Here is a 26,310-nt window from a genome sequence, read left to right as displayed (position 1 = left end):
AGGCGAGGTCTCGCAGTCAGTCAGTCAGTCAGTCAGTCAGTCAGTCAGTCAGTCAGTCAGTCAGTCAGTCAGTCAGTCAATCAATCAACGTATGATTGATAAAAACACGTCACGTGGTACAAAATCAGACAGTACTAGCTTTTCCAACAAGAAATTACAAACAAAGAACACGATATTTTAGTTTTAGGTACTAGCTGTTCTAATCTTGTCACAGTGCAATAAAATCGAGTAAACGACAAAAGACAGCTTGTATTTTATATTTTGCCAGTAGTTATGCAGCTCACAAGAGGCTCAGCTTTGTCTTTTAATACCACATCGTTGAAATCAGAAATTCTGACCAGGGGGTTTTAAAATAAATTTAAACCCTTTCAGGCTTTCTGATACCGAAGATTGTAATTCCAGCAGCTAAAGGAATGTCCTCAAAATTTCACAGTTGTCCTTAAAGTTGAGCTTAAATTCTCTCGGCAACTGCTCATTTTGCGGACAATCTTCCAACCCGAGTCTGATAAACCAGTCGCCTGAAGGAGTTTATTTTATAAATGTCCCACGAGTAGAAAAGTCAACTGAGATAGACGATGAAAGTGCTATGTTTGGTCAGTGGGTAAACAAAAAATTCTTATATATGCCGAGGAACAATTTAAATTTAAAAGAAAACTGAGTTGATTCTAGCAGGATTTGCATTCACCGACACCGGAAGTAGAGATGCCTGAGCCTGTCACCGGTATGGTCAGTTAACATGGAACATGCGCGTGATTCAAGCGCGTGATCGCCTGGTTGATTTTGCCGGATGTTTCAAAAAAACTTCTCGTTGAATTATTTATTCTCACGTCCGAGTTGTCTAAATTTAGGACGTATACCGCTTAATTATTTTTCGGCTAAACCCAACAATCAGGAAAAACAGCCATCGAAGATCCAATTGCCGCGGGAGGCTTGCGATCAACGGTTAAATACCTCATGAATGAAGCTTCGAAACATGAGCGAAAAGGTTCAAGACTGGGGAGATTTTGTAAACCGTTACACTACTCATTCGTCGCGGCATTCTAGCCCGGAAAGAGAGCTAGACTTCGGAGATGTGAGGCTAACCCCTTCGCCAGTATCGCCGTTGTTCAGTTCAGGCGAGAAGCAGTTCTGCCGGAGAGATAATATCGACCAGTGTGTCGCTTACTTGAACCAGGTATGTGGAATAATTTGTGGCGTGATTATATCTTTGTCTGTGTAGATGTTCCTATAGATCGATATCTTCAGTTAATGACTGCTACCTTTGTATTCTTGCAAGTTGATTTTGTTTTACTTTGTGAATAATTCTGAGTCGACAATCAGTTTAGGAAACACAGTAAACGTTAATCCGTTTGTGAAACACTTGTCATTTCTCGCGGTGTTTCGACAAGCTAACCGTTGTTCCAATCTTGTCGTGTTTAATGTCGGCTTACATGTATATTTGCAAGAGCTTCGAAATTTTATACTGTAGGCTTTTTCGCGTGGTTGCATGAACATATCGCTTCGGTTCTTGAGCTAGGGAATTTGCGTTGTTCCAGCTGGTTGCTAGCTACCCTTGAAACTTGTACGTGTTTCATGAAATTCGCTGAATCGTTTTGTTTGCTGCAAGGAACAAATTGAACTTCAAAGATCAATAATTTTTGTTTCGTGTTTGTATCTATTCGGGGTTTTTGATTAGCTTTCTTTTCAAACCTTTTGGCAAACATTTTTAATAACTAATGAGACACTTATTGTTTTGTACCATTGTCGTTTGACAAACAGAAAGTGTTGTTTCATGAATGTCTGAAACCAAGGTATTTTTTTGTCAAATGCGCCAAAAAAAATCTTAGTTTAGATATTCATAACACAACACAATACGTTACTGTATAATTATATAAATGTATGGTCTTGCTGATTAATAATCAAGAAGAAGAAGCATAGCATTATGTGGTTTAATACTGGACGTGACATTTAGTAATTGCCAGTTAGGTCTACACAGTTTTGATATAAGAAATGAAATCATAAAGATGAAAGCAAAAGCATCCTTTCTCAAGGCCAAGGTCTTTAAAATTTTCTCAAGGCCAGTATCATTAAAATTTTAATTTCTTTCTGTCTCTAATGTTACAATGATATTTTACTTCGTCCAAATTTAATGTTTAGTTTTCCAAGCTGCAAACACTTTAGGTGCCATAGTAACAGAAATTTTGCTTCCTGAAATCTGAGAGGGTAATTCAAGGAGTCCTAATATTTCAATTGCATACCTAAAGAGTTTAAAGGTGGTTTCCTCAAAGCCTGTTTACAATATAAAAGAAAAAATTTAACTAGAGGAGTCATTATTGTTAATATCAACATCAGAGAAGCATCGGGAAATTTTTAGATTTTAATCATTCATAGTCTCGTTCCTTTCATTAAATTAAATTGCATTTTAACTGAGATAATAATATTATGAATCATAATGTCAAAATTTTGGCTTCAATTTGAATGGATTTGACACCTATTACCTGTGAAAATGTCCGAAGTTGACAGTTTTGTCATTTATTAAAATGTAGTTACATTGTATTAAATCTTAATTCATTTGGTAAATATACCAAAATGGATTTTACATGTAGCTTCTTTTAACAAAGTTGCAAGAATTTAGATTTTGCACTAAATGAAACCAGTGAAATGGAACAATGCTTTTATATAATTGCTTTTTTTAGTTTCTGGTTTATTGGTTTGGGTCTTCATTTTAATTGAATAATGGCTTTGTAAAGTTGTTCATAGTCACTCAGCCCTCTCAAAAATAATTATTGTTTTGCATAACTTGCAAATTAGATCCCGCTCCAGCTGAATTGTTCAAAGAACGGATAACTCTATCCAGTGGATAAATTACTATCCAGCAGATATAACTAATACAATTTTATCCACTGGCTAGCTATTTAATAATATGCTCTTTGAACAAGTGGGGTCAGACCTTTTCACAGCTTTTTATGCTATCCTGGTTGGGGGCCAAACACAACTGAAATTACAATACTTATAAATGAATCACAGTGTATACAAAGAAATAATATAAAATTTACATTTGCCGGCATTATAAAGCAAGTAATTGCTGAACTGAGTATCAGTTTATTTCACAAATCAGTGATAGTTTTCTTTGGTCTACACTCTTATAGACCATAAAAATGACATCATATTTTACATGTAATGTTAAAAACTCAAGTGGAACCACAAGCCACAGGTAAGTGGTTTTGCCGCCAACTTTTGAATATTAATGGCAATAACCGCCATTCTATGGTCTATAAGAGTACAGACCATACCTGTAGAAAACTGTCATCAATTTGTTTTTTTGCAATAACATGGAAAAAGTCTAGGGCAGAATTGGCTTTATGTTCTGTTGGGAAAGCAATTGCAGTTGTTACATCTGACATCATTTTTTATTGTCTGTACTCTTGTAGGCAATACCCACTTGTACGAAACAATAAGCACACAGGAATTTTTACAGTTATTGTGAAATACCTCTTGAAGTTCAGTTGTAAATCAACCACAATTAACAAACATTCTATTGTGAAATTAAATTAATTTTGGTTCCGTTTTCAGGAGCTTGGTGTTCTTGGATTCTCCTCATTATTTACACCTTCTCGCAGTGGTCGTGGGCCTCCTGACACATTTGACATTGTTAAATTGATTAATAGTACCTATGAACTTTTGCAACAACAGCAACGAAATATGAAACAGAGAACAGATCTTGAGCAGAAGTGAGTAGTGTGAAGTCATTTTATCCACTTGGCAGTTAAAAAAATATATAATATTTATTTAACAAATGCATTATTATTTGGAAATTGGATGCCTGGAATTTCCTGGAGTGGGTTGCAGAAAATTTAATGCCGGGCGTAACTGCTAATGCCAGACCTTCAGCCCAGTCACATTCAGTATTTTAACGTCTGACGATAGCATTTACGCCTGCCATTAAGTTTTATGCACCTCGCCCAAGGGTTTCCATTGCAGTCTAGTCAGTCCCTAGCCTGAGTACCACTTTAATCACTGGTGATCCTCACATTACACAGCTATAGAGCCCCACCCTTGGAAGGCTTCTGTGCACCTGTCACACTAACTATGCAGTGGAAAAAAGGGGGTAGACAAGGCTGTCGTTAAGTTTTTAGCCACATGTGGCTTGTCACCCGGAACAATCTTGTTAATTTGTGAGTGATCAAAATGACCCTTCAACCATCATGATCAGCCGTAACATAAAGGTTCTTTGAAGGGTATTCAGCCGTGACAGGTGTTATAGGTTACAGCCCTTAATGACAGCTCTGGTAGAGGAGGAGGCGAAAGAAGACCCCCAAAGTCCTGAAGATGCCTGACAAATAACATTGCCACTGAAAGATGCTATAACATGATTACAGTGATCCAGCTGAGCATGCATCAAAGGCTTGAGCTGCTGACCCCTAGACAGTACAGAAACCTGCTCTTTTTGCTGTTGACTTAAATTGCATTTAAGATTATTATTGAAACGTTCAACATTCTGAGTTCTCCGTTTATGATCGTTTAACAACTTTCTTCAACCGTTTAACGTTCTCAGCTTTCCGTTTAAAAAATTCTGCAACCATTTAACGTTTACGGCATTCCGTTTTTGGACTTTGCCCAACCGTTTAACGCTTTTATTTATCCGTTTAAACGGAACTGGAATCTGTTTAAACGCTTGTGATAACCGTTTACTATCCGTTTAACATTGTTTGCAATCCAGTTTTTTGCCCGTTAAACGGAAAACTGTTAGTGTCCGTTTTCGCTTTCCAGGTCACATTTACAGATTTAAAATATTTAGGTATGGTGCTGCAAGTACTTATTACATACTATTGAAGTGCTCTTAATTTAAATTAATTCTTACTTGTACTTACACTTGTATAGTACATTTACAGGTATGCCCCACCGTCCTATGCAGTATTTAATTCTCATTTATTTTTTTTATCTATATATTGCATTATCCCAGGTATTAGGCCTGCATTATGCATGTACATGTTGTAGTTCAAAATAATTTTGTTTGCTTGAAAATTTTTCAATTGAAACCAGTTTGATTCTAATTTTCCTTTGTCTTGGATTATGGTTACGGTAATGAATACTACACAAAGGAAAATTAAATTGGCTTGAAAAAATTTAAACCATAAAAAGAAAAAAAATTAAACCACAACATACACATTGCAGTTGATAATTTGTTGAATTTGCTTTACTTTGACTTTGAATTTAAGGAATCTTCGGTCAGAGTGTGACAATGAACATCTCATACAGACACAGAATAGACTGAAGGTATTTGTGTGTCAGTTTTATGTTAGCGTACATGTACACTCTGCAATAAATTTTGATAGAGACAAGGTGGGGCAGTCATTCTCCAGATTTAAAATTCCCTTAGAAGCAGGTTACAAGTGTGCATTATAGTTTCATGGTAGCAATTAATTTTGAATCAATCAAAAGAGGTTTCCAAAGAAGAGAAGTAGAGACAGGGAGAAAGTTAAAGAACTTGGCTCCTTGGCTTGAACAGGAGTTAATGCATGTACATAGACATGCAAGGGACTTGAATTGATCCAGCATTATGGAATTTGTTTTACTGGCTCTTGCATTCTTGCCATGTCCATGGTGACCCTTAAACATTAGAGACCAAAATAGGCTGTCACATGATTGTACACATCTTGCAATGTTGGTAATTTGCTAGACTGTGTCTTTTTTCAATGCATTTGATGTCAATGTTTTTTTCAAATAATTTCAAATTTTATTTATATTTATTAATTGCTTGTCTTTATCAATAGGAACAATTAGAATCTGCACAGAGAGAAATTGCCATGGGGAACGAAAGGGAAAGACAGCTACAGGGAAAACTTTTAAAGGCAAAAGAAGAGATAAAACTGGATAGAGAAGAGGTCAGTAAAGGATATGTCTTGCTCTTATATATTTGCCACTGACTTGTTAGTTCAGTCCATGCTCAAAATATGCACTTGTTGCAAGCACTTCAAACTTTCATAAATTGTATTACTAAATCCCTTGTAAAAGGTCCCCCACTTTAATAGTCCTCAAGTTATGGCCGTTAAACACTTGCTTTCAGTCTGTGAAATCTCCCAATGACACAAGGTACATGTGGTGCAAACATTTTATCACTTCTAATTAATTTGCAAAAAAACCGAAAACTGCACTCGATTTCTTGAGCTGCAATTCAGCTTATGCTCGCGGCGGCATATTTTTATAAACATCCAGCAGTGTTCGACACTAACGCTTGCCTGATTGCCCGGGGCAAGTAAAACTACGGTAAAAGTTGCCCAATCGGATAAGCAGATGTTTTGCTCCTGTCCACAGTGTGTCCAGCAGGAAATAAAGCGAATTGAAAACTCTTTGCCGTCAATTTATTTATTGTGTTAATTAATATGGGTACCTACCTTGGGATATTTTCATACCCGTTAGCCGTAGATCGAAAAAAGATACATATTAGTTTGAACAAGATACAACAAAACGAGCACGAAATACTGTGCACAAAATCGCAGCCGCCATGTTTTTTTAACCCGCAAAGATTGTTGGTAAATTTACCGAACCCAGGCTCTAAGCGGCCAAATTTACGCTTTGTATTTTCCCGGTGAGCCGGCGATTTTTTGGGCAACCAAAAAATACGCTAGGCAACAAAAAATAGAGACCTGGTTGCCCAAAGGGCAATTTAGCAGGAAAGTTAGTGTCGAATACTGATCCACCGTGCCAAGAAATAACGTATAATGTTCACAAAGTGTGATCAGCGCATCATAGAAATGTTGAAGAAAAATCTTGGCTTTGAAGAGAGAGCGTTTTACCGTTTTAATCAGCGAATTCTGCCAAAGAGAACCGGAGATATTTTTTTTTTTCAGTCTTTGCCGTGATGCTACAAAGACAATAACATTTCACAATGGACTCACGCGGTGCGTGCTGAAAAACCAAACCTTTTCCTTGCAGAAAAATTAAATATAAATTAGATAAATTCACTTTTCCAACCATCCTTCATAATTCTATCTCGTCATCACTGCCCCAGGGATCCCATGAGATAGCTAGACGCATGCGCATAGTCAGTGCTTTTCGCGCGCAAATCAGTATTTGCACGAGGTTTAGTTATCCGAACAAAATTGACTCTTTTTCGCCTTTTGGTGAATTTTTGGACCTAGTGACTGTCTTCAATCGATTAACCAGTCCATAAACATGGATCAAGCGAGTTCAGACTCCGGTGTCTCTAAAAGCAATGGCACAGATCATCCTCCGGACAACAATATGGCGGTCCTACAAGGACTAGCTGCCACCTTGGCTCAACTTGCTAAGGCTTCCGAGACTCAGACGGCAATGCTAGCCAGTCTTAAAGAAGATATCATACTTCGTGCTGACTCAGACGAAGATGAAGAATCGGAAGGGGACAAAAATGACACAGTAGATATAAACGCCGTGGTAAACAATGTGCTCGACTCGAGCGATTCGCGTACAAACCCCGGGACGAACCCGGCGAAGAAAACTGCCTCATGCCCTGACTCAGGGTCGCAGGATGATATCCTTGATAGCCTGACTCAGGCGTTTGTGCAGTCTAAGGAGAAATCTCCTGCCATAGCAGAAAAGATCGCTGGCTTGATAGATAACATGGCCACTGGAGGTCTTTCACCGGAAACAGTGAAAGAACGAGTAGAAAAATATCACCCTCCAGAGAATTGCAAGTTCCTATCGCCCACAACAGTTAATGAGGAGATTTGGGATTTGCTGCCACGGCGCAGCAGAACAGTTGACCTAGCTTTCCAGCGGGTACAAGAACCGCTTGTTCAGAGCTTATCAGCTCTGTCTATCTTAGGTGACCAGCTGGTGAAGGATCTTCACGCTGGAACAACGCCAAATACTCGTAAGATTCTTGATCATGTCATGGATAGCATTGCTCTTCTTGCTAATGCGAATTTTAAACTCAACATGAAGCGACGAGAGCTCATAAAACCTGACCTAAATCCTCCTTACACAAGATTATGTAAGGATGAAATTAAACCATCAACGAAGTTGTTTGGTGATGACCTATCAAAGCATTTGAAGGAAATGTCTGAAGCAAAGAAAGCAGGCCGCCAAATGCAGAAATCCTCTGACACTCGAATGTCAAACCATGGTTTCACGAAGGCGGGAGGACAAAAATTTCGCCGCTCAAACTTTAAGCCATATGACAGATCATATGACAGAACATCAAGTCAGAAAACACCTCAGCAACGTCCTTTTTTAGGATACAGCCGGGCACACAAGAGTGCCCAGAAAAAGGCCAGCCAATCCAACACCAAAGACCAGTAGAAACACAGGTAAGGGAACATCTGCCACCAGCTATTGATAAAGAACATCTATCCCAAATGGTTGTTTATTTCTCAGCTGGACGGCTGAAAGACCATGTAGGAGGTTGGAAGTCACTGACTAGTGACCCTTTCATACTCGATGCTATAAAGCACTATCATATTGAGTTTGGGGAGGATCTCCCTTTTCAGATTTGCAAGCCTAAACAAATGCAATTCTCCCTTTCTGAAAGGGCAATTATCAATGAAGAAATCGCTAAACTACTTGACAAAGGTGTTGTTGAACAGACCCATTGTGTAGAGGGTGACTTTACCTCTACCATATTTGTGCGTCCCAAGAAAGATGGCACTTACAGAATGATCTTAAACCTCAAAGCTCTTAATGAATTTGTATCATATTACCATTTTAAAATGGATAATATTAAAACAGCCCTCAAACTCATGCGTCCAGGGTGCTTTATGGCATCGGTTGACCTAAAAGATGCTTGCTATTCAGTTCCTATCGCCACAGGGGATAGGAGATACTTGAAATTCGAGTGGCAAGGTAGCTATTTTCAGTATACTTGCTTGCCCAATGGCCTGGCTTGTGCTCCTCGTTTATTCGCAAAAATATTAAAGCCAGTCTATTCTCATATCAGATCTTTAGGTCATATTTGTATGGGTCATATAGATGACTCATTGCTGTTGGGATATAATTACTCTGCCTGTGCCAAGAATATCCAGGACACTGTTGATACATTCATTAAGTTAGGGTTTGTGATTCACCCAGAAAAGTCAGTCTTGGTACCATCGCAAGAAATGGAATTTCTTGGTTTCTTGTTGAATAGTATAAACATGACAATTCGACTTCCACCTACTAAAGCTGAACGTGTACGGCTAGCTTGCCAGAGTTTATTGCACAAGAGTTACATGTCTATTAGAGAAGTTGCACAGGTTATTGGGTTGATCGTTTCTAGCTTTCCTGGTGTCCAGTTTGGGGAGTTATACTACAGGAACCTAGAAAAGGATAAAATTCTTGCCTTGCAGATCAGTAAAGGCAATTATGATTCCCCAATGTATTTGTCAAATGAATCTAGATCAGAGTTAACCTGGTGGGTGAACAATGTAGACTCTTCATTTAAAAATATTGTTCAGGAAGACCCTGACCTGACCCTTACCACAGATGCCTCCACTAGAGGTTGGGGCGCAGTATTTGGGGTTCAGAAAACTGGTGGTCTTTGGAGTTTAGAAGAACAAGCTTTCCATATTAACTACTTAGAATTGAAAGCAGTGCTCCTGGGTTTGAAGTCTCTCCTCAGCAATGTTCATAACAAACATATAAGGATTCAATCTGACAACACAACAACAGTAGCATATGTCAATAACATGGGGGGCATCAAATCTGTTGAATGTAATGATGTGGCTCAGAAAATTTGGCTGTGGTGTATGGAGAGAGAAATTTGGCTCAGTGCTTGTCACATACCAGGATCTACCAATGTGGAGGCTGACACTGAATCTAGGCAATTTAACAGTTCAACTGAATGGTCTTTAAACCTGGAAGTTTTTTCAGACCTAGATAAAATGTGGGGCCCATTTGAAATAGATTTGTTTGCATCCCGCCTCAATTTTAAAGTTTCTAGTTATGTGTCATGGAAACCAGACCCTGGTGCCAAATATGTCAATGCATTCTTTATGAATTGGAAAGAATACTATTTCTATGCTTTTCCCCCTTTTAGTGTTATAGCAGGATGCTTACAGAAAATAGAGCAGGATCAAGCAACTGGGGTACTTCTAGTTCCTGTTTGGCAGACCCAACCTTGGTTTACCCCTCTCCTTCACTTGCTAGTAGACAACCCTGTTCTTCTTCCACACTCGCGTTGTTTGCTGACACAACCCCACAACCATGCACTGCACCCCCTTCGAAACCAGTTGAAACTGATGGCTTGCAAGCTCTCCGGGAAAGCCTCCAGCAGAGAAGCGTTTCAGACAAGGCTACTGCGATCATCCTCAAATCCTGGTCTGATGGAACACAGAAGCAATATAGACCATACATCAAACAGTGGATTGATTTTTGTAGTAAATGGAAGGCTGATCCCTACAATCCACCTCTGACAGCAGTTTTAGATTTCCTTGTTAGCCTCCATGACAAGGGACTGACTTACACCACCATCAATACTGCCAGGAGTGCCATTTCGGCAGTTGCTGTACCTACAAATAACATGACGATTGGCAGCCATCCACTAGTTTCCAGGTTTATGAAAGGTGTATACAAAGCCTCCCCTCCAACCCCTCGTTACCAATCAACCTGGGATTTACAACCTGTTTTAACTTACCTTTCCTCCCTCAACCCTCCTGAGAAGCTTGACTTGAAATCACTCACTTTAAAGTTGGTTATGCTGGTAGCCTTATTATCCGCACAAAGAGGACAAAGCTTACACATCCTAGACATTGGTTGCATGAAAGAATTGCCTAATGGATTTGAATTCCCGCTCATGGAACATGTGAAACAAAGCAGGCCAGGTTACAGAGCTCCATCTGTTGTCTTACGAGCTTACCCTGCTGATTCGTCACTCTGTGTGTCAACTTACCTGAAAGAATATCTCAAGCGAACCAAATCTCTCAGAGGATCAGAAAGTAAACTTTTTATTAGCTTCACCAAACCTTACAAACAGGTCTCAAGAGAAACTATTTCCAGATGGATCCGATTAGTAATGGAGTTGGCTGGTGTTGATACCAAAGTCTTCAAACCACACAGTACAAGAGCTGCAGCAACCTCTAAAGCTAAAGCAGCAAGTGTCCCCCTTCATGAAATCCTGCGCACCGCTGGCTGGTCATCCTCAAGGTGCTTTGACCAATTCTACAATAAACCAGTTGAGACTTCCACTTTTGCATCAGCTGTACTTCAGATTGATTAGAACATAGACAGGGATGTTGTCTCTCAGCCCTGATGCTATTATTAGTGACTTAAGTTCTGTGATATACTTCGCTTAGAGACTGCTTACTTCAGGCCTTTTGTGCCTCTACATTGTTATTGTTATTCAGTAACTTCATAGGACAATTGTTTGTTCACATGTTTCTTGTTCTCTGCCCTAATGGGTGGCTTGGAACTTCATGTTACGAAAAAAAAAAAAAAAAATTATTGTCAGTATACTTTGGAGATCTTTCCTCATGTGACTGTCTTGGCTTTGAAATCTCATGGGATCCCTGGGGCAGTGATGACGAGATAGAATTGATAAATTAAACGAGACTTACCTGTAAGTTGAAGTTTGATTGGAATTCTATCGAGTCATCAAACTGCACCAAGGGATCACATGCCCACCCTTTATTAGCCCCATTATGTGGGCAATTACTGTTGGACTTTGTTTTACCCACCCTTTATTCCCTATGAGTTTTAACTTGGGGTATTACCTATTTTTGTGTGAGACACTCACATTCGGCTGTGAAAACTGACTATGCGCATGCATCTAGCTATCTCATGTGATCCCTTGGTGCAGTTTGATGACTCGATAGAATTCCAATCAAACTTCAACTTACAGGTAAGTCTCGTTTAATTTATCAATTTTGTTGTAAATATGTTTTTAAATAAAATTGTAATGCATGTTTTCTTTCTTACAGTTGAAGAAAACCAAAGCCAATGTGCTTCACATACAAAAACAGTACGAACACGAGACTAGGAAAAAGGAACGAGAATTCAGCAAACTCAAGGAAAGAATTCACCAACTTCTAACAGACAAAAGTCAAGAGAAGAGAGTTGGCCTGGACATTTTGAATTTGATAAAAAGACCAAGTGGACAGCGTGCAATGTGGAACACTGGAACAGCAAAGTAAGAGAATTGATGAGGAATTTTGGTAAAAATGAACAACAGCTCACCTCCACCGACTGCCACCCAACTGTTGGCCAACTATCGGCAGACAGTTTGGTAATCATCCACTACAATACGACTCAGAAAAGTATGGACATGTACAAGAATTATTTCAGTTTCACTCTTTGTGTTCTTACAGTCATGAAGGGAGATAAACCAACTGTTAGATTATGCCAAAATAATATAATTTAGCAATTTTGGGAGGGTCAAAATCTGGCCAATATTGGTCAGCAGCTTTTTTCTTTGGGGTGGGGAGGGTGGGGGGTGGGGGATTAGGAAAAGTCCCGGAAGCACTAGTGTGTACACTGAACTGTGATATACTCCACTTTGCAGAAAAAATGGGACCTGGAGGGCCAACACATTTAAAATTCTAAAGCATTTTCCAACCCTTCCCCATACCCCACCTCCCCTCTTTCACCCACTCTGCTCTCCCCTCTTATACGTACGTCAAGTTATGGATCTGTCACTGTGTTGGAATACAGCCGCATGTACTACTTTCATGATCTAGCAGCTCCACCAAGAACTCTTAATTATGTACATATAGGTGTGTAAAGTCTAAAAATTATCCATTCTACTGATTTTTATTTTCAGAAATGAAGAAGAAATGTACAGGATGCTAATTACAAGTTACGAGGAACGGCAAAAGGTTGGTGGATTCTTACACGCTGTCAATATGAGAAATCTGTGGATGAAGCAAATAAATTATTACATTTTTCATACTATTTAATCTGGCAGACTCTTTAGTTTAGGTGAATCCTAGTTATGTCCTGACAATTACAATATAAGGCTTTTACTGGACAGGTCCACATTAACATAATCATGTCTTTCAGTGAAATTAGGATATTTTATTGAAATTTATTTCCTTATCACCCTATATCCAGGGTGAGGTTTCTTTTTCTCTGCTCTAAAAATAATATTAAACTATATTTACATGCGGCAGACTTATTCACAGGAGATAACTTACAGTAAATGTTCAAGCTACACGTATGTGTATCTATATATTAATGATCTATAGCAAATAGCATTTTTATTGTAATATCTATCATAAATATTAGTTTTCTTGGATTGTAAAGCACCTTTGATCATTCTAGTGTTAAAGGGCGCTATATAAATAAACAAATTATTATTAAATTATTATATGTGTAAGTTAATTTATGTGAAAAGTTTCCTTGGCTAAAAATGGGGATGCTTGTTTGAGAGGGGAATTAATTTAAGGAAAAAATTATTCCAGGAAATGGTTACCTCAGTTATTATGTCCATGTACTGCACAATTTTCACCTTTGGACAGTTGTCTGGATTTATCCTACTTTAATACTTTTTTGTGATAGTTGATATACACTTTAAAAAGATCCTGAGTAAGTCGTTATTTGTTTCCTTGGTAATACAGGAACTGATGGTTGAAAACAATGATCTAAGAGAATCGCTTCAAAGTATGCAGACTGAACTGATAGATCTACTGAATCATCAGAATGATGATTGTGATAATAATACAGAGGTCAGTTCAACTGTAGGATTAAATTGTTAAAGTAACGTTTAAAACACGAGCACCAGTGTTTTATCAGGATTTAAAACCACGAGGCGCAGCAGAGTGGTTTAAGACCCGATAAAACACGTGCTGCGAGTTTTTTGAACGGCTTCAAAAACATTCCTGCAAAAGCGTGTGTCAAGAGAGTTCATAACAATGATGCTTTTGTGAACGTTGGAAATTAGCATACAAAAAAAAACATTAAACACTGCATACTAATAAGGAAGGAGCCCACAAGGCCAAAAGCTGAGAAGTTAGGAGCCCAACATGTGAAGTGTTAGGTGCCGCTGCAAAAAATTTGGGTGTCCAGAGAATTTTCTTGGGCACCCCAGGCTACCGGGCTCCTTTTAGGCAGCACTCTTGCATTGGTACATGGAGTTGAATTGAGTTTGGTTTTAAAGAGATCTGTTTGCAAGGTGCTTGGAATATTAGAATATCGTTTTATTTATTGTTTTATTTTTCTGTTTAATAACAGGGAGGTGAAATCAGTGAATCTGGTTCAGTGGATGAACTGACCACAGGACATTTTCACATGCCGTATGACATTGTTAGAGAAGGTACAGGGGCACTGAACACAATTTGTCAAAATTAATTGTAATTTAATTGGGCGGGGTTAGCTACCCTTTTTCAGACCTGGGGCCCGTTTCTCGAAAGTCCCGGTAACTTACCGGGCCGGTAAGTATATTTTTAAATGTTATTTCACCGATTACACAGTGATTACAGACATGGTACTTGGCCAATGTTTTCATAGAATTGTGATTTTAAAATTTAGTATTCAAAGGTAACAAAAATTGACTTCTGTTAAGAAACATTTATTACCAAAGACACTTATCCGACCCGGTAAGTTACCAGGACTTTCGAGAAACGGGCCCCTGGCCTCTAAAGTCCATACTCATTTGCAGATCTTTAGACCGAAGTCATAAATTAAACTCTTTACCCTATTTGAGACCAAAACGGTAAAAAAAAAAAAAAAAAAAAAACCCACATCCTTTGAGGCTACACATACCTACATGTATATACATCATGTGGCTTATATAGCGGAGTATCCCCCTGGGGAGAGGTAATTAAACCAGTGTGTACAGAGCGGTCCTGGGTTTGATTCGTGCTGGGGACTCATGAGTTGACAAGATGAACATTTCTTCTTTTCAATTTTGTGCATTTTCACCGAAATGTCTAGTACCGCAGTTACATCATAGAAGTTATATTTTTTCGTAGTTCAGGGCTGAGTTGCTCGAAGCATGGTTAGCGCTAACCATTGGTTAAGAGGTATTAAAACCTATAGGTTGTTATGGTATTTAACCCGGGTTAGCGCTAACCATGCTTCGAGCAACTGGGCGCAGGACACAAGTATAAGCTAACACAGTATGCAAACATTAGACTCTGTTAAAGTTGAGTTCTACTGGAAACTTGGTGAGACCAGTGAAGAAGAACTCTTTGAACACCAAATATTGAACCAGGCCAGCGGTAAGTTGTTCTGTATTCCGCAATCACGGTGATTGCGGAATACAGAACAACTTACTGCTGAAAAGCTTCTTCCCCGGTGCTTATTTGTGGTCTAACAACATGCGTATTAAATGAAAAGTACTAAAAGTGTTGTCAGGAATGGACAAATACAATCTTAAACGAGTTGGACTATGACTATGTACAGAAAACGTTAAAACATGTTTATCAAAAACTTTGAAAAGACTTTTTGGCCGAAAATCTTCGGCCTTTGTCGGTTTTAAAGAGACAGGTAAACAAATATGCAAGCTGTGAAGCGCTAGATAGGCGTTTACATTTATTTGTCTTTTGTAAACCGACGAAAGCCGAAGATTTTCGGCCAAAATGCCTGATGAAGTTTTTGATAAACGTTGTGTTTTAACGTTGTTTTTCAAGTCAGAGTCCGACATGTTTAAGATTGTAACATGTGACTGTATTGTAGCTCTGTGTTTTTAAATACAAATACATTAATTTTCTTCCAGGAATTGAGAGCAGTCTGAGAGAAAAATGGAGACTGTTGAAGTCTAGATTAGAAGAAGCAAACAAAGGTTCAAGCAATGGTGAGAAGTAATTCATTTTCAGTGGCTCTCCAATAAAACATTTCATTTCAAGGTACATGTACCCGTATTATCACCACATTAATGTATTTTTGATTTCAGGTTCTAGTAAACAGGAGGATACTAAAAACGTTGACTGGGAAGAAGAGGTTAGGAGACTGGAAAGGCAACTGGAAAACTACAGACATGTTGTGGAGCAACAAGAACATCTGATCGAGGTAACGCCTTCAAATCAACGCTCGCCAATGTCCTCCTGACGCTTGATAGTCCAGTCATTTTATGAAGAAAATTCGGTCAACCTGCCACTAATTGCAACAGAAGGTATTCCAACGGTTTTAGACTCAGAAATGTATCCTTAATAACATACCAAAAGTCCCAAAAAATCCCATTTGGGGAAGTTACCAAAAAACGGGATTAATTACGAAGCTCTGAGAACCGTTTTACGACAGCATGGGAACGAGGCTGACTTATGCATTTTTTATATCGCGCGTGTAAAGATCTTAAACTTAATAAAATGCAATGAAATTTCGTGTTTAAATGTTCAATTTAATGTGTTCCTAATACTTTAAGTAACAGAAGATATTGTTTTGGTGAAGAAAAGAAAAGCTGTGTTAGCGAAACGCTTAACATATTGGTGAAACTTTTAATTTTGCTTTTTTGGGTAGAGTGTTGTTTTGTTTTGTTTTTGTTTTCAAGTTTACACTTGCCGAATTGATTTCGTTTATGTTAAAAAAATTAATTTAATTTAAATATTTTGAACATTATTGTGGGAAAATAAAACGTTGCGGGTTCACTTGAAGTCGGTCTTCAGGTCTTGCAGGAGATGGCGCCTTCGCGGTTACACATGTACATTTGTGAGTGTTTGTGCTTGCCTTGCACGTTTGTAATATTTCCGTCGAGAAAAATGGCTAGAAGACGTGATTCTGCAATATTCAGTTCTGGTAAGACACACTCAAGATTACCTACAATATTCTTTAGTTCTTATGACAGTAAATTGAATTAAGTGCACTTTTCGATCAATCCTTCTTCACACTAAACATGTGTCTTCGGAAAGAGTCGACCTGTATTAATAAATAAAACATGCACAAACACCGAGATCATTACAAAGGATACAGACGCGTAAAGCCGATTAATTGCGATTCTTTAGAAAAAGACATTGTACACTTGCGGAATATTTTCAATCAGATTTCTGGTGTTTATGCGGCGGAAAAACATGCAAGAACACATCACGTGTCCAGTGTACGAGATTCTGATGTCAAATATTCTTACAAAGCATTTCGTAAAAACAAAGTAATTGATGAACATTTCTCAATTAAAAACTTTAGATATCAAAGCCATTAGTTAACTACAACAAGTTAGGGGTTGCAGCTGTGCTGAAAAGCGCCCAGCCACCACGTTTTATTTTCCCGTACAATTTGTGGTCAGTAATTATTTTTCCCGCGAAACTCCCAACCGGATTGAATTCCGCGGGAAATTGCATACAGACAAATATAAATAGAAAAATTAGAAAGAAGCAGTACGACTTCTTGCATAATCATGTCGTTAAACCCGTGCTAGCTAAATTGTCTGCCCCAAAAAATAAATTTCTGATTGTTTTTTTTTGGGGGGGTTTGTTTTTTTGTTTTTTTACACAAAATTTTTTCGAAAAACATAATATTTTCTAGCATATTTCATTGAGCAAAAATTGCATCGAAAACCGCGACAAGGTCTATTAAGTATGCTTGGTACATTCCAAGTTGCATCCTAATTATTTTTTAGACCATCAAGAATCCTAAAATGGATGACGAAATCACTTGCACAATTTGCCAAAAATCACTTGATAACGTAAAAGACGTCGTAACTCTTCGTGAGAAGGGAAGGTAGGGTATTAACCGGGCAAGCACAGAGCGCTATGACATCATTCAACCTGCTACGGTCAAAAGGTACACCAAACATACCGCCGCACATACTGCCACCCAACTTACATCACCAGAACTAAGAAACAGGAGAGTACCATTTCACAATTATCAAGTAGCCGCCGCTCTTTTGATCGCAAGACTGAAAAGTCCTTCAACTTTAAAAACTGACTGTTTATTCTGTGAAACGAAAGTTGATTTCGAGGAACCTGAAAAGAGAAGACAAGGGGGTGTGTTCAGGGTGACAACCCTCGAAACTAAAGATACTGTGTAACAATCCTGTTCCGAAAGGAAAAATGAGTGGGCAGAAGTAGTACATGTTCATGATTTGCCAGCGGCCGATGCCATTTATCATCAGGCGTGCAGCGTGAACTTCAGGACCAAAAAGCAAATCCCAATGCTATTTGCCTCAGAACATCCTGGTCTTAAGAAAAGAAAAATTAAGAAAAATTTTACGAAAACCCGTCAAATCAGGTGCGTACCCATGGGAGGGTTCCAGGGGTTCCGGAACCCCCCTAAACGAAACCAGCTTTTGCACGCAGTTATAGAAAAGGAGGCTGCCGATACAAAGAAAACAACGCTTTTGAGTCTACACGATGGGTCGAAAGGCATGAAGCATACGAGGTATTTTTTGACACGTTACCTTCTATCGTCAACATCTCCCATGGACGACTGTTCCAAAACCAGTACAGCAACACTCCATGGAACTGGAATAGTGAAAGTCGAAATAAAGCGTGTTCGCTTTTAAATGCCGTATTGAGGTTTTCCTTTCTCATCACTCAAGTTACTGCTATGAAGTACTTATTGTTCGTAAAGCCCCAGAGCATTAGGCTACAGAAACACGACATTGATGTGTACGAGGCATACCGCAAAGTTGATGACCTCAAAGGCGACCTCAAGCTATCCTGAGAGCAGATTGGCACCCAGTTTTAACAATGGCTTGAGACAGCTGCTACTCTTGCAAGAAAAGTCGGCATCGAACCCTCTATTCCAAGGCCGACAGGAGCATCGCAGTAACGTGCGTGGGACGTGGAGGCAACGACGCCCGAAGAGTATTTCAAGAGGGCCCTTGCAATTCCCTTGCTAGATCACTTAGCTACCCAGAAGGACTACTGTCTCGATCAGCTCAAAGATGCACTTCAGTTTTATCGCCTCAGGTCACCGACTTTGAACTCCTCCGTTGCGCCGCAAATAGCTGCAATCTTCACTACACAACGCGGTTAAAGCTCTGGCTAAATGCGAACATGATTTCTATCCCAACACTCACAAGTTGTTACGAATCCTCTGCACGCTAGTAACCTCTTCAGAATGCCAATCTTTTAGTACTCTACGCCGATTGTAGGCTTACTTACGGGCAACTATGTATAGTGAACGAGAGTTTTTCCTTGCTCTCATAAACATCCAGTATGACCAGGATGTTGACGTTGATGTTGTCATTGAAATTTTGCTCAAAAACACCCGCGACGTGTGTTTCTCGCTGACCTTCTGTCTACTGATTGAGAAATAATAACAGAATCCTAAAAAAAAAAAAAAAACTGTAAAAGAGCAGAACGTACTAGTTGACATGTCCAGAAATGCTTCTTCTAGTGACACGCGTATGCCTTATGAACGGCTGTATAATTGAACTTCCTTGAGTGACAGATTTCCGACGAGTTAGAAATTGAAACGTGCGTACGTACGTGTGAATATTTCCTAGATAGTATTGCGAAAGCCTATTTTATTTTTGTCACAAATATCTTGTTTATCAGTATCATTGAAAACGAGTTGTACCTAGTAGCTGGGTACTGTTGGACAATAATGAAATGTTATAGGATTTCTTTAGTACAGACCTTTCTGAGTAAAAATTTGAAATACTGTATGGCTTTGAGCTTAATTGAGCTTACACACGTATTAAGTAAAGTTATTTACAAGGTGAAAGTTCACAGAAGTATCTGAAGTAAAATTGATGAAATTTGGATGAATTGAGTGCATTTCTGGAGATAAATAAGCAGAATAAAACCAACTTCTGTTTTTTAGCCTCGTTTCCATGTTGCACCAAATCGGGAGTTATTAGTCATTAAAATTTTGACATGTTCCCGTGCTTGGATCCTTTGGGACTTTTAGTATGTTTATCTAGATACCATTCCTTAATGATTGGCGAAGAGAAACCTTCTGTTGCAATTAGTGGCAGGTCCAGCCACAAAATGACTGGACTATGAGTAAATGAAGTTCTTTGAAGTTAACGCGAATTTTTAATTATTTATTTATTTATTTATTTATTTTTATTTTTTGGTGCCCCCGCACAGGCGGGGGGGGGGGAGGGGGGGGGGGTGGGTTATGTAAACAGATTAAGGCAAACGCAGGTTTGACGCTGGTCATGCATTCGTGTCAAGCAAGAATTGCTTCCTAGAAGATAGAAACAGCCTCATTCCTGAGAGAGCAGACGCCTTGTGGGGCTCTTGTTTCACCCAAGATCTTTTACTGGCGGGAAAAGCGAAAGCAGGACTAACTAAATAATTGCTCCATTTACTATCATTACTTTTATTCTGTGAACTAGTTACTACGTTAATTTTTTGCATGTCTATATTTGTAAGTTCTTGACTTGTTAGTTTTCTAAAGTGTTCCTGTATTCGTCTTGTCCCGCATCGATTAGTTTTGTAACTATTTACGGGACAAGCCATTCATTCTGTTATTTTTCAAATAAATTGTTGTTGTTGTTGTTCTTAAGCCGTGAAGGGCGTCTGTTCTATGGGGATAAAAAGCAAGCGTACTTGGAAACAATTACAGATCTACCTTGAGTACACCCTGGAACTACTGTCACATGTGTCGTGCGGCGAAAAAGTTCTCGCAAAAAACAACCCCAATAACAACAAGAGCGGTCTTCTTTTCTTTGTAGCGTTGTCAGATTCGCTCTGACGAAGGGCTAACGCTCGAAACGTCAGCACTCAAATCTCTTTACGGTGGCCAATGTTTTAGTTACCAACTTTGTTGTTAAACCAAACACTTGTTTCTACCCCCCACCGACGCAGCACCGCAGTTTCTATAGAAACTAACTCCCTTATCCGTTTGTCAAGCTTCATGACGGAGTTTCCCCAAACAGGACCTTAACAAACTAACGTCGGAACTGAAACTGTGATTATTTGTTTGTTTGTTTTGCAGTCTTTGCAGGCAAAAGCAAATAGTCCAACGAAAGACTCATCTTTTCTGGTAAGATACCTGCTTGTCAAGAACACGATTTCTGTATCAGTCAGCCTTAGTATGAAACTCAAGTCAAAGAAGTGTAGGGAGGTTGTCGTTGACTTCATGCAGAACGCAAATATCGTAATGCACGAGACCTACTTTTATAGGCAATCAGGAAGTTGACGGGTTACCCATAAATAAACTGCTGATACTCGTCCTTAGGTGGAGTAATCACGTTGATTATTTAACACGTCAAGGATGTGCTTCTTGACCGGGCCTTTTTTCGTTTTTGAACGCCTGGTGCGAGACTGTTAAAGGTATGACACTGACACTTGAAGGATAAATAATACGTCCAAAGATGTTACCTGTAACGTCCGCCACAAGAAGTGATGACGTCACATGTTGTGTTACACGTCAGAATTGCCAAATGGCGGCCATCTTGGATTTGTAGATTTCTTCAGGACAGCGCCAAAATTAAACGAAAAGTAATGAAAGCCAATAAAAGAACACTAATTTGAGCTATAAACATAACCATTTCCTAAAAAAATAAAACTTGTCAAAACCTGTCAAAAATTGATTGCCATAGAGTAGCATCAAAGTCTATGAACACTAACCGTTACCGACCACACCAAATTGTTCCCTGATAAATTTCTAAAAATTCAGTTACTCCTGAAATGTTAAAAAAAGTTATTGACGTTCAACTCGGCACGGGCAGAGCCCCCTTCCCGTGTCTAGATATGGTTTAAAAAAAAAAAAAAGGTGATGTCCGATATTAAGCTATTCAAGAATTTTGGCCGTTTTTATACTAGAAGACGCATTGTCCGTCTGCACGAACTTGGACGTCTGGTTTTTTGTCTCTAGTATAAAGATGGGCACAAGACGCATTATGCGTTTAGACGAACTATCTTCCATTGTGCGTCGTTCAAGACAGGGGGGGAGGTGGGAGTGGGAAATAGTGTTATTCCCTCTTTTACAGACATTCGTGTGGGCGTGAGTATGTCTGTAGTGAAGTTTCTTTATTCCTTTAGATGGATTCTGATTTACTTGAGGAAAAAGAAAAGTTTGCGACGGACAAAGAGTTCTTTGATGAGCAGCGGGCTGGACTTGAGAATGAGCGAAAACAGCTAACTGACGCCGCCATTAAACTAGGACACGAGGTGGGAAGCGTACAAAACAACATTTCTTCTTTCAGGCACCTTTTTCAAAACACTCTACATGTATACCCTATACTCAGTAGCTTGAATAACATATTGGAACTGCGGATGGAAGATTAAATAGAAGAAAGGTCCTGGCAGTTGTTTGCGCAACTTAAGCAGTTGCGAGATGAACCTGAAAAAGAATTCAGATTTGAATTTTTTTTCAAGTTTCTTTTCGAAACCGTTTAAGTTGCGCAAAACAACTGCGAAGACCTTCTATTTACTCGGTAACTTATTTTATGGTATATTTGCTTGAGCCGTTTTTACTCCTAAAAGGAGCATAGGGCCTCGACCGTGGTTTTCCACGTAACTCTATTCATTGTCATCCTCTGGAGCTCAGTCCAAGACATGTTCCTTTGCAATTCTTCCAGGACTGCTTTGGGAGTCGTTCCATTCGATCGAGGGCAGTCCCGTGTGCTGTTGTTGTCAGGTTTACGAAGTTTCGGTTGTCTAATCTTCAGGATCCTGCGTAGAAACCTTCAAAAACGGACAAAATCCATTCCCGCTTGTTTGCTTTTGGTTTGAATATTGCTTCAAAAATTAAACTGAAAACAACATCGATAGCCCCGTTTTAATGTAAACGACGGTTTAAGCAATAGTGGGTTGTTAATATATCTGTTTTGTTTTCTGCAGAGGAAGAAGTTTGAAGAAGAACGCGCATCCTTTTACAAGCAGCAGCTTTTAACGCCGTTAAGGAAACTGTCCTCCGGAGGAAGAAAATCAAAATGTAGGTGATCCACATACAAAAATATTAAAATATTGCCTTTTAAATCTGTTTTCAAATGTAATAAATAGATCAGAAAAAAATAACTGGCGTACTAGCCGAGGATTTATATGGACGTATACGTTTGGTGTCTTTTATGGCTGCTTGCAAAAATTTAACGACGTTCAGTCAGTGGGACAATTGGTTTCTTGGCTGTTTGGTCTGATAGTAGGACGGGGATTTAGCTGATCAGTCAGTCAGACGGACTTTACACAGTCGTCCGACGGCTAATCAGTCGATCGGTCAGTCAGTTAGACGGTCGTCAGAAAGTCATTAGTCGGCCAGTCAGTCAGTCAGACGGTCATCAGACAGTCAGACAGTCAGTTGATTGGCCAGTCAGATGATCGTCAGACAGTCGGCCAGTCAGTCAATCAGTCAGACGGTCGTCAGACAATCGGTCCGTCAATCAGTCGGTCAGTCAGTCAGACAATCGGTCAGTCAGTCAGTCAGTTGATCAGCCAGTCATCAGTTGGTTAGCCAGTCAGCCAGTCAGTTGATCGGTCGGTCGGTCGCTCGGTTGGTTAGGCAATCAGCCTTTCTTTCCTTCCGTCGATCCATCCATCCGTCCGTCTGTCCGTCAGACGGGTGGACTATCATAGTTATTTACTCAGTTTCCATTTACAAATTGTTCTGTCGCTTGTTTGCAGCTCCTGATGCTCCTCGGCTTCAGTTTAGCACCGCCTCGTTTTCACCAGCGCCAAGAAGTCTTCTTTTATCCGAGTCAAGGGTCTCTCCCCAAATCCCACGAGACGGACCAGCGGAAATCCCAAGCACGGATGATTTATACAAAGCCTTGTCTTTAAAGACGGACAAGTCCCAGTTTATCAACGATTTTAACGAGTAAGTGATGTAACAGTATGTTTGAAATTCCTAGTGTTTTTAATTTTTCAAGGGAAAAGAAAGTAAAGAAGACAAACACAAATTTTCTTTTCTTTTTTTGAAAACATGTTAAAGGAGGATCTTTGTTTACATGCGTAGCCTTGAAAGCATATTTTAGGGTAAACGACGAAACTAGCTACAAAGAGCAGTACTCCATAATTGAAAGAGTTTAATACTCTGAAAAATTATCCGTGATATGTTAAATAGTTTTGAGAAATGAGAAACTTTCAAAGTATTATGATATGACAAAGAATGTATGACTTGCCACCCAGCGATACATTCCATTCTTTGTAAATTTCACAGTTTTTGGAAGCTTATTTTTCCGAAAATGTTCGACATGTCGCACCGAATATTCATCCTGATTACCTCATTTGTTCGTAGCATGTTGTTTGACATGCTAATAAGGCAAAATATAAACAAGACGTCAACAAAGACAATCCCGTGAAATTCGGAGATCTTTGAAGGGTAGCGAGAACGTCAAAATTTGATATTTTTGATTTGCTTTTTGCAGAACACCTCTCAAAGGTTATTCCCCAGTACATGGATCAGTGAATAGGTCACCATCTCCCGCGAAGCAATCGTCCAGCGGTGATTCATTGAAAGAAAACTACTGCGATGCAAGGCAAGCCAAGAGAATCAACGAGCATGCGCAAAAGGTCAAGAAAGCTCTCCAGATGAAAAGGAGTTCGTCTAGTGACTTATGAGAGGCGAGGTGAGGCGGAATAGTGTCAGTTGAGCGTGAAAGGACAGCAGTAAAATAAACCTGAACCATTCTGTGGTTTACTGTAAAATGGAATAGCTGCTCAGTGCTATTCGTTAATATGCTTTCTGCTTGCTTGGATTTGGCGGGAGTGAAAGATTGAATGAATGCTGTTAATCTTCGAGAAATGGTTTCAACAAGCCGCGACAAAGTCAAGCTTGCTCTTTTAAACCTCCATGATGTAATAGTTATAAATGTGGAACTTATTCTTTTAGGAGACGTACAATGTACGCCGATAGTCCCGGCGAGAAGTTTTAGATCGCTGGTTCGAGAAACTTTCCTTTCCTATATCTTCACATCGTTTGTCATGGGTCTCGCCTCAGATTATTTCTGCCTGATTTCCTTTCCTCAGTAGTTTTATGAACAGACTCTCTAGTCGGGGATAGGGCGCCGGAAAAGGAAGGCCGGCGAGTGGAGAAGGAGGTGAGGGGCGATAAAGGCAGAGGACGTTTCGCCCAATACCTTACTGACCCTGCCGGCTACATGTAAGGATCCAAATTTCACTCACTCAAGACGTAGAGTGCGTGCTTTCCTAAAACTACAAACTTCCAAAAATACGCGCAGTCCTCCCCTTATACTTTCCTCTTTATGGGTGGCTCCTCTATAAAATGTTCAGTGAATTTAAACTTGCAAAATTTAGTGGTGTCCAGTGAAATTGTTAACTCTAAGAAGCCTCCTCAGTTCTCTCTTTAAGTAGACTTGACCTTAAATCTCCGTGTTCTACTCCGACCCGGAAAGTGATTTCGCTAGGTTTGGTTAATGTACTTTTTCAAAAAGCACGGAACCAAACGGTTAGGGAAACTGATAATTGTTACGAAACTGTTAGTCACAAATAAAAAGAACAGGGTTCTGATCTGCTCCCTGTGAGCACTTTGTGTCTAAATTGCTTTTCACGCTAATTAAGGGGGGACTTAACCTAAATTAAAATGAATTTTGAAGAGGTTTTAAGAATGGATAGAAGAAAGAAAATGATTTTTGGAACACCAACAGACATTGGATACCCACGCAAGAGCATCCTAGGTTGCTAGTGGACTAACTTGGTGTCCGTCTATTAATTATTAACTACACATTCTAATTTTAAAACTTCACTAAATCTTCAATATTTCTTATTTCTCTTAATTTTACCAATCCTTCTAGAAAAACAATCTCCTCCCAAATATACCCAAAAATCACCGAAAAATTCACAAAACACCCCTCGACATAGATTCACAGATGAGCATAGAGTTTTTGGATTGCTTGAAACGTGAACGAGATAATTCCCTTCAAGCCATGTCAAGTGGCGGAAAAATGGCACAGTTAGGTTAAGTCCCCCCTTAATTAATCGTTTCAAGGAAAATCAACCAAATTGTTGTAAACGCCCGGCTGGGACCAAAAGGACACGATCGAAGTATTGACAAAAGAGTTAAATGTGTGAAAAAGCGTAAATGCTGATGTAAAGAATTATTAACCGCTGTATCATAGTTGTAGACATATCAGAAAGAAGTATCGTAGATTCTTTAAATAAACAAGATTTTCACAATAAAATTGTTTCACTGTTCCTTTTGTTTTCATTCAAATAATCAACAGGACAATAATCCGTAGACTTCATAACAATATTTTTTCAGTCTCTGGCGTTTTTCTTTCGAGATATCGATACATGACTCGCGAATGGGGACGCAAAGAGCTCATAACTTGCGCGCGAGACACGACTTTTTGTTAAAATTTAATTTTAGCTGCCGCGTTTCGAGCTAAAGCCGTATAGACCGTTTGTCTAGTTCGTGTAAAGTTTATAGATTGTTCAGTTTGTTGTCACATAAGAAACCTCGCGGGAAAAACGTTTTTAAGCGCCACAATAGTCAAGAAACAAACAGTGTGGCTCGTTCCCAGAAACTCTCCTGAACAGGAGCGACCCTGGTAACGAGGTTGTTTATACTGGCTAATCGATCAAAATCAATAACCCCAAAAAAATCGATTATGGTAATCGCAAAGCTTGATTTCTTTTCGAGAACATGACATGC

At 39.2% G+C, this 26,310-nt stretch overlaps 3 protein-coding genes across 3 annotated transcripts; all 3 read left to right on the top strand.

Annotated features, from left to right (window-relative positions):
* The first annotated feature begins 768 nt into the window (after positions 1–768).
* On the top strand, positions 769–25,849 carry LOC146465057 (afadin- and alpha-actinin-binding protein B-like). The gene is made up of 15 exons (XM_085128978.1): positions 769–1,174; positions 3,553–3,710; positions 5,199–5,256; positions 5,754–5,864; positions 11,853–12,061; positions 12,692–12,746; positions 13,488–13,595; positions 14,101–14,182; positions 15,587–15,664; positions 15,764–15,879; positions 20,695–20,742; positions 21,744–21,872; positions 22,545–22,638; positions 23,322–23,514; positions 24,065–25,849. The coding sequence occupies exons 1-15, from the start codon at positions 959–961 to the stop codon at positions 24,255–24,257; spliced, it is 1,848 nt and encodes a 615-aa protein (XP_084985104.1). The 5' UTR covers positions 769–958; the 3' UTR covers positions 24,258–25,849.
* On the top strand, positions 6,972–8,262 carry LOC146465059 (uncharacterized). The gene has a single exon (XM_085128994.1). It carries the CDS (start codon positions 7,156–7,158, stop codon positions 8,260–8,262), a length of 1,107 nt encoding a protein of 368 aa, XP_084985120.1. The 5' UTR covers positions 6,972–7,155.
* On the top strand, positions 8,933–11,421 carry LOC146465058 (uncharacterized). The gene has a single exon (XM_085128957.1). The coding sequence runs from the start codon at positions 9,986–9,988 to the stop codon at positions 11,150–11,152; it is 1,167 nt and encodes a 388-aa protein (XP_084985083.1). The 5' UTR covers positions 8,933–9,985; the 3' UTR covers positions 11,153–11,421.
* Positions 25,850–26,310: the final 461 nt, after the last annotated feature.

This window comes from Pavona decussata, unplaced genomic scaffold (genome assembly GCF_977016875.1).
Source record: "Pavona decussata unplaced genomic scaffold, jaPavDecu1.1 SCAFFOLD_157, whole genome shotgun sequence".
Lineage (NCBI taxonomy): Eukaryota > Metazoa > Cnidaria > Anthozoa > Scleractinia > Agariciidae > Pavona > Pavona decussata.
The sequence above is the reverse complement of the archived record's forward strand: the minus strand, read 5'-3'. Positions and strand labels throughout refer to the sequence as shown.